Source organism: Meleagris gallopavo, chromosome 5 (assembly GCF_000146605.3).
Source record: "Meleagris gallopavo isolate NT-WF06-2002-E0010 breed Aviagen turkey brand Nicholas breeding stock chromosome 5, Turkey_5.1, whole genome shotgun sequence".
Lineage (NCBI taxonomy): Eukaryota > Metazoa > Chordata > Aves > Galliformes > Phasianidae > Meleagris > Meleagris gallopavo.
In genome coordinates this window covers 22,764,127-22,772,661 of record NC_015015.2, presented here as the reverse complement: position 1 = coordinate 22,772,661, position 8,535 = coordinate 22,764,127, and the positions used below count along the sequence as shown (strand labels likewise).

Below are 8,535 nucleotides of genomic sequence, written 5' to 3'. Positions count from 1 at the left end.
TTGGCATGAAGTGGTGTTGAAGTGGCCATCATATCCTTAGATCTGTGGCTATTGAGAACAACACAGTATTTTTCTATAGCCCTAAGCCTGTATGCATTGTCTGAGAAAATTTTGTACAAATGGCCTTTGAGTTACTTGCACATATGTGCATTTTTCTGCCCTTTAAAAAGTTTCCTCTTTCTGTCTGAGATCCAAAATATTCTACATCATGAAAGACCCTGCCTTAAGTCAGTATTCTTTTAATTGAGTTTAGTCTCAACAGAGTAGCCTAGCCAGCAGAAGTTTAGTGAACCAGTTTAGAGGATCAGCTGAGTTATGTAAAGTAGTCTGATTTTGTGAGTTCACAAGAAAACCATTTTTCAACATTGGAAAGGAACTTGAAGTGGTGGTAATTAAACATTACCTCACCTGTGCTTCTGCTTTCTCCTCCCTTCTTCCCTGGCAGCCATATATAGAGTGAAATTTACTTTGAGCTAATGGAGATGGGAGGCAAAAAATTGTGGTTCAGACTGGGATGCGGCAGGCTGCAGAGGAGTTGTCTTCTTTTTACCTTTCCTTCCCCCAAGGTAAAAAGAGCTGAAGCAGTATGTACACCAAAGCTGCTGCACTAGAGCTGTGAGTACAAGGAAAATCTACAGATGTGATAAAGTAGCCATGGGAGAAGGTTGCAGCTTACAGACTTCATATAGATCTGAGCAGTGCTATGAAGGTGGATAGTACAGCAGTAGCTATGTGGACTCGAGAAAGAGCTGATTATGGCTTGTGACAGAAAATAAGGGACGAACAAAAATGTTTGATGCTACAGCTATAGAACAGTGCTCATTCCATGAGCAGTTGTTAGCAGAAAATCTAGCAACATTTGAGGTTTTTGTAAACTTAGCTTTGTTTGGGAATGCATTTATGTGTGTCCTAGTCAAGATAAAAAGGGGACTAACTCTTGCCACTTGTTTCCTTTCTAAATCTATCAGTGAGAACCAGCAATTCCTGAAGGAGGTGGTACATAATGTTCTTGATGGGCAAGGTGTTGGCTGGCTGAACATGAAGAGAGTCCGACGTCTGCTGGAGAGTGAGCAGCTCCGTGTCTTCGTACTAAGCAAGCTAAATCGCACGATCCAGTCGGAAGAAGATGCTCAGCAGGATATCATACAGGATGTGGTCAGTGCTAAATTCAGCAGGGTCCTTGTACCTACCTTATGCTTGTGTTCAGTACATGGAAGATTTTTGTGAAATTGCCTCTTACAGGCTGATATTACAGCAGTTTTGGAGTTTGTGCTCTTGAATGACTTTCTTACTTGAGAAATATTGACACTAGTTGGATTTTTGTTGCAGGAGATCAGCCGCAAAGTTTATAAAGGCATGCTGGACTTGCTAAAGTGTACTGTGTTGAGCCTGGAGCAGTCATATGCAAATGCTGGCCTGGGAGGCATGGCCAGTGTTTTTGGCCTTCTAGAAATAGCACATACTCACTATTACAACAAAGGTAAGAAAAATGTTTACTGCATTACCAGTGATTCTTGTATTGCTAGGTGATCTTGGAAGACAAAGTCTATTTTAGGTAATACCTCCTTAATTTTTCACTTTTTCTTAAAATCTTGTTCTTAATGCAAAGTAAGAAAATTCATGCATAAGAGAAATGAGCAAAAGATGACAAAATGCCACGTCTCTGCTTTATATCCGACTCAGCTTTTCACTGTCTGAGATTACAGCTATTTCATTGTAGCAGAGAAGTAACTACTTAACACTACAGTTGGCTTTGGGGTTGCTTGCATCAGGGATTTTGTGAGTTGGCTTAGATGTCCTGTGGACTCGAGATGTTCTTTGCCAATCACTGTTAGACTGCTGAGGAAGGTAAGGAAGGAAAGTTGAGCTGGCATACCAGTTCAGAATGTGGGAATCTTGGCAATTATTAAGCCTGACACCAATTCTAAACAAAATTATGAAACTGTTGATGTAAAATTCAGTGGTTCATATGTGAAGTCATGCTTATAAAATGCCAGACACCGTGTTTTGATGGTAAGTAGAGCTTATCTGTTTATTTGTGATCACAAATGACAAAATTTATTGATACAGACTTTTGAAGCCTTGATAAATCTTTAAAGTACTTTTCTTGTTTTTGCACGACGTCTTGATTTATCATCAGATTTTAGCTACTCTGTATTTACTGTCTGATTTCCATGGGTTTATCTAGATATATTGCTAGATATGATCTTTAGAGATGAGGACTCATCTTGATGTCATTTACTGTATAGTGATGATGAATTCTAAAATTGTTCAATTTGCGTATAGTATAGACTGTTGGAATGGAACACGATGGATATATATTATTTATCTAGAGGAATCTGAATCTTAGTAAAGCATAGTTGTGATTAATTTATTTTAATCTGTTCAAATTAAGGCTTTGTATGTAGAAAGGAGAAAATCTGGCAATAAGAACAGGATAGGAAACTATGTCTTAAGAAATAGTCTCTCTGAAGGTAGTAAGTTAAGTGTGAACTTCCCAGTGTTTATGAAAATTTGGAGAGGCGTGGAAAGGGAGGCATGTACGCCTTGGAATATGTGTTTGGGTTGCAGAGGTAAGTCAGTAACAAAAAGCGGGTGGTATGGTGCTTCCAGTTGTGATCATCACACCTTTTTGAATGGTGTGATGGAAATTGAAGAGGTTTCTGAAAAGACCTATGTAGAATTGGAGGAACACCTTTTCTCTGAAACAAGTGTTGTCTGTTGCATGTTAGATGTTGATCATTTTCTGTAATTATCTTTATAGAAAATTATCTGTATTAGCAGAATCTTCAATATACTGGTAAAAGGTATTATGAAGCCTGTGGTATGACAGATTTAGACATTTGGATATGAAATTTTTATTCTAAGCTTCGTTGGCTATTGGAACAGTGTGTGCAAGATCGCACAAGGTTGTTCACTGGAAGCCTAATTTTAATTATCCTGTTCTGAAAGTTTTACTGCAATTCAGATTTTGCAGTTTGATCCAGAGAAATAATCTAAACTCCCCTAGGGACAAATGACTGTACAGAGTCTTAAACAATGATAGATGAGGCCTTTCCTCATTTCCTTTTTCCTTTTACTTTGTTTTTTGGTCCTTTTTTTTTAGTTAGTTGTTTATTTTTTGCTTGGGGGTTGTTTTTTTTTAATGTGTTTTTGTTTGTTTGTTTGTTTGTTTTGGCAACACTTTGTTCTTTCTCTTTAAAGAACCAGAAAAGAGAAAACGAAGCCCAACAGATGGTTCTGTCACTCCAGTTGGCAAAGATCCTGCATCATCTCCAAGAGTGGAGCCGAAACCTCCCATGCAGCTGCCAGTACCACAGCTGATACCGAAGGCACCAAGCCCTGCAGGGAAAGGGCTAAGAGAGTTTGATACAAGGAGTCTAAAGGAAGAAAATTTTATTGCTTCCATTGGTGTGTATTGAAATGCATGTGAAGTGCAGGAGGGGCTTCTATTTTGGCATTAGGTTCTATTTGCATTGTCTCCATTTTAACACAATACATTTGCTGCTGTAACATGCCTCATTTACACCATGGATACCAAGGAACAATCATAAGTGTTTTCACTCGCTCTTGGATAAATTATCCAGGGCAGTTTTCTCCAGGAGCTTTCTAATCTTAATTGTTTCTGAATATTATTACACTCCAGACAGCCTTCACTTTTGCTGTGATTTATATTTTTAAGTAGTAGAAAATGGCAAAAAGGGAAATGAGGCCAGCAGGGGACTTTGGAAAGGGCTACTGTGGAAGAGACTACATGAAACAGAAGTTTTTTTAATCATTGCTGACTAAATCTATATTATTTAGATTGTGTCTTGATAGGAGATCCTGAGACCAAATTCTATCTGTTAAATAATTAAAACTGCCAAAAGGTTTAAATTGTAGTGTTACAGTTTCAGTGAGCAGGACTGATGGATCTTCCTTCTATGCAACATCAAACAGAATGCCTGTCCTTCTAAACAGCATCTGCTAGGCTGTTCAGTAGAAATTTTCCTACTATTCCACCTATGGCATAAGAGTTTTTGCCTATATCTGGGAAAAAAAAAGGTGAACTTCAGATTGTTTTAGCTAAAAGGGATTTTTATACATTAAAAAGAAAAAAAGGAAAGGAAAAAAAAAAAAAAAGGAACAAAAGATTTAGGTTGGATCCAACCTTCTGCGGATTGAAAGCAAGATAGGTATACCATCAACACGTGAGGAAAATCCTTCACTGACTCAAAAAATGTCATGTTATACTTTAGCCATTGCTTATAGCCAGTTTAAAATAACTTCTGAATGTATTTTCATTTAAAATTTCCTTTCATTTTTCATTCTATGAAGGATTAATTTTCTGAAAGCAGTGTGCTCCTGGGAGGTTGTACTTCCAGTAAATGACACAAAATAAGGCAATGTGTATATTGGATAGTTATTTGGCAGAAAGGGTGCAGATGTTTTCTTAACTTTATGTACTTTATATATACTTACAATTGCAAACTATCTGCTGTTAAATCCTTCTGAACTGATACTGACCACCCCTGATTTGGTTTGCCTTCTTGTTTCAAGAGGTAATTTATGGAGGCAAACGCTCAGAAACCAGTCTTAGACTGTATTTGGAAATCTATTATGAAGCTATAAGATTAAAATTTCCAGCATTTCAATTTGGTTTGCTCTGGAGAACTTAACTGAATTTCTTTTCAGTAGAACAGTTACAAAGAGGAATGCTTATGCCATTAAAAATAAAATAGACTGTAGGCCACCATTCTTTTCAAGGATGAAGAGATTTTAGATTGGCTTGCTCAGACTTCTGCTTTCTTTCAGATGAGGTTAAAACTTCATAGAAGCAGAAATCATAAGGACCAGACAGTCCATGTTTATGAAGCGTTATAAGAAGTCCTTTGCATAAGAAGCATTACTTAGTATGTTCTGTTAATGCTGTTGCTAGAATATTAGCCTGAAGGAATTTAGTGTTCTAGAACAGGTGACTTTTAATTCTTTATGGTGGTTCTAATTCTTTATGGATGCTCTGATGATTTCCACTTTTCTTCTATGAAATCAGGTTACAAGAAAAATACAGTTTCACCAAATCTGATCAGAGTTCAAAAGACTTTCTCTTTCTTTTTTTTCTGATGCCTTCTTATCTAACTGGTTTTATCTGTCACTGAGGACCATGAAAGAGTATGCAAATCAATCTTAATTTCTATAAAAACAAGGTAACATCTGTGTTCATCTGGCTCTTGGGATCTGAAAATAAAATAAATTCCTCTTGTGTTCCAAGGCAATCATTTAAAGCTGCTTGTCTATTGTACTTCCTTTTTGTTTAAAAAGGCTTCTGTGTGAGCTAACACTTTCAATGTTCAAAACCGGAGTTGGTCATAGCTAGACTGAATTATTTCTGGAATGAAATCCAGGCTTTCCTCAGTCAAACTAACTTGTTTAGGGAGGAAACATCTGATAAACATTTACATATTGCTGAGGTAGCAGTAGTCCTGAGCATCCTGCTGTCATTTTGGTCCTGCTTTGAGTAGGAATGTTCTACTAGATGATCTCCAGATGTTCCTTCCAACCTTGGCAGTTCCTTGATTCAGTGAAATGCAGAAAGCCTTTATTTATTCATTTACAGTCTCAGGTTGTAAATACAGAGCTGAAGTTCTCGATGAATCTGTTGGTATTGCATGGACAAAATGCAAATTAGGGTTGCTGCTCTTTTGACCTAATGTGAAGAATTAAATAACAGAATGAGAAGTATGTGATCAGCTTGATAGAATAAACTTATGTATAACACTAGCTGCAGTAACTGTGCATACAGTACATGTTAATGTGGCAGTTAAACTGGATCTCAGGGATCTAGAGTTACAGTAGCTGAGTCTGTGTAGTTTTTTTGTACTACAGAAACCATGATCAGGAGGTTAACTGTGTTTTCAGAAGTTCAGGGTGGAATGTGTTCCTGCTTGAGCCCCTTTTCTTATTTATTTTTCAGCAAGGTGCTGGCCATTTGTACACAATGGAAGTATACAGGATACTCCATTATAAATGGTAAAGGCTGTTGGTATTCAATATTCTTATTTTTGAGGGAAACGGTGACAAGTTTTGCCAGTTGAAGACCAATCTTTGCTTTTCTTCTATGTCTAATTGCTTAGTTAAGAAATTTGTTATGAATGATGTTTCTGATCCTTTCCAAAGAGATCACCAGTTATTTGCTTGCTTCCAGGGTCTTTGGTCATCACCATAATGTTGAACTTTTTATTTGGACACTGGTGGCCTTAAGTTTGAGAGCCAGTAGTTCCCCCCTTTATGTTAGTGGTAGGTTTGGTTTTACTGCATGCTTGTATTAAACATTGAAAGTTTCAGTATTTACTGAAGTTTCCATTACTGCTTTTAAATGATTATTTGATACTTGCAGATCACTTGATATTGACAATTTTTTGAAACAGAAAAGATTATCCTACTTACTTTGTTGTCAGCATTAAATTCTCCTGCTGTCCTGTTGTGTTTGGGCTTGTTTAACAGCCATAGATGCAGTATTCTGTACCCTATAAGTTTGTGGTGTTTTTCTTCTACTCTTTTACAGAGCAGATGAGAGTAAAATGCTGTGTTTAATATGCCAAGATCCAGTATAGACTTTCAAACATTCCTATGACGTAGATTAAACTTTGAAACAGAGTAATTCTAATGATGGATTAACAGGCAAATCAGCTAAATCATTTATTGCTAAGTATCGTAGCTTTCAGCCTGGTGGTTTTTAGCATAAAACCATATAGTCTGAGAATTCAAGAAGCCAGATGTCAGTGTATATTCAGCTAGGTATGCCTACAGGATGCTGTTTGGATCCATAAGTTATTTTCTCATTCATCTGTGTGGTTATGAAAGTTGAAGGAATATCCATCAATCGTGAAGCAGATGTAGATACCAATCAGCTAGCAGGCATCTTTCCATTTCTTCTCCCTTGCTGAAGTTACCGTAGTCCTGACAACATTTAAAGATGATAGTCTGAAGCCTTCCTCCGCAACTATAAAAACCATGGGTTTTTTTTATTATTTTCAGTAGATATTTTTCTAAATAGATTTTTTTAGAGGCTGTTTTACCTTAATTTCACTCATCTGCAGAGTGGAATGGATTCCTGACATGCCTTCAGTAGCTTCTTAGGCTCAGGAAGTTTCCTTGAAGAGCAACTGAAGAACATTATGCTGCTTTTTCCTTCCCTTTGTGACTTTTCTGGGAATTATCTGCCCCTGTAGCAGTTCCAGCTTTAACCAAGATAGTGAGAAAGGGTAGTGCCTTGCATGTTCAACATGCTGGCTTGTAATGTTTCCTTTGCCAATGGGCCAGCACCTGGAATTATGTGATTTTTCTGAGCAGATGAGTGCATTTCAGAGAGCTGGAGAGTGCAAGTGCTGGAAAGGTGCAAGTGTTTCATCACTAATTTTTCTTAGGGTTAAGCTTCAAATGAAAGAAGTGCATGCAGACTCCAGATTTTTTTTCCTTTATCTTTGTATCTTATCTTCTTATGGAATCCTTTGAGTTGGACTGCTGTGACCTTAGTAGAATTTTGAAATTGATGTTAAGCTTGATTTTTATCATGCTTATTCTTCTTTGTTTCCCTTTCTTCATAACCTAATGTGAAGAAATGGATGGGGAAAAGTTCTGCTTTTTACATGTAGGACTTGTTTATAGGCAGAGCCAAGCATTTATTGAGAATACTGTCAGATCAAAAATAACTTGTACTTGTGAACTTTGTGATAATTTTCAATATATAATTTTGGTTAAATATTGTGTTAACCTACAGCTTAGGTTATCTTGGGACTACTGCTGCTGTTTTTGTGCCTTTTCCTTTCAATGAAACAAACTAGAAACGTGAAAACATTGCTGTTAATTAGAACTACTGTGATGCCTACATTTTGGAAGACAAAATATCTCATAGTCTTAAAGGCCTTTCTTAGGAAAGGTAATGAATTGCATTATGTATTCATAATAGCTGTTTTTGCTCAGTTGATTCACTGTATGAAATCATCTCTAGCTTTTGAATTCTGTAAATGAGAGATGATACAGTGCTCAAATACCCTCACATTGATTTCTTGTAAATTGGTATTAACTAACCCTGCACCCAGTAGTTATCATAAATTTATATATTTTTTTTTCTTAGATGAAGAGGGTGGGATTTTTGTTTTGAAGTTTTGTCCCCATTTTCACCTGACTAGCTGCTGACTCTTTCTCTTTCTCTCCTGCTTTCAATGCATCTTGGGTAGAATTGTGGAACAAGCACCAGGAAATGAAAAAGCAAAAATCTTTGGAAAAAACGAGTAAGGAAATAATAAAACATAGAAAACTGACTCCCACAGCCTCCCCCATAACTGCCAACTCCCCAGATGCGGGATGAGCTTGCATCTATGGCACACAGCTTTTATACCCACAAAACAAAATTAGGTAAAAGACTAAGTCCATCAGGAAAGCTTGCTTTATAGAGGAGTCCAAACAGATCAGTCTGCTCTGGGGAAATTTTGTTCAAATGTCTCGTCTTTTTTTATTTATTTCTTTTCTTTCCCTGAATGTTACCTTCTTAAA

At 36.9% G+C, this 8,535-nt stretch overlaps 1 protein-coding gene across 1 annotated transcript; it reads left to right on the top strand.

Annotated features, from left to right (window-relative positions):
- The first annotated feature begins 774 nt into the window (after positions 1–774).
- On the top strand, positions 775–8,513 carry LOC104911105 (MAP kinase-activating death domain protein-like). Its single transcript, XM_010711366.3, has 4 exons — positions 775–1,155; positions 1,330–1,480; positions 3,205–3,411; positions 8,220–8,513. Exons 1-4 carry the CDS (start codon positions 790–792, stop codon positions 8,348–8,350), a joined length of 855 nt encoding a protein of 284 aa, XP_010709668.2. The 5' UTR covers positions 775–789; the 3' UTR covers positions 8,351–8,513.
- Positions 8,514–8,535: the final 22 nt, after the last annotated feature.

Excerpts from the sequence above, each read along its gene's own strand:
- LOC104911105 (XM_010711366.3), top strand. The coding sequence starts at position 790 with ATGTTTGATGCTACAGCTATAGAACAGTGCTCATTCCATGAGCAGTTG. Across the intron at positions 1,156-1,329 it reads AGGATATCATACAGGATGTG|GAGATCAGCCGCAAAGTTTA; the intron begins GTCAGTGCTAAA and ends TTTTTGTTGCAG. Across the intron at positions 3,412-8,219 it reads AAATTTTATTGCTTCCATTG|AATTGTGGAACAAGCACCAG; the intron begins GTGTGTATTGAA and ends CATCTTGGGTAG.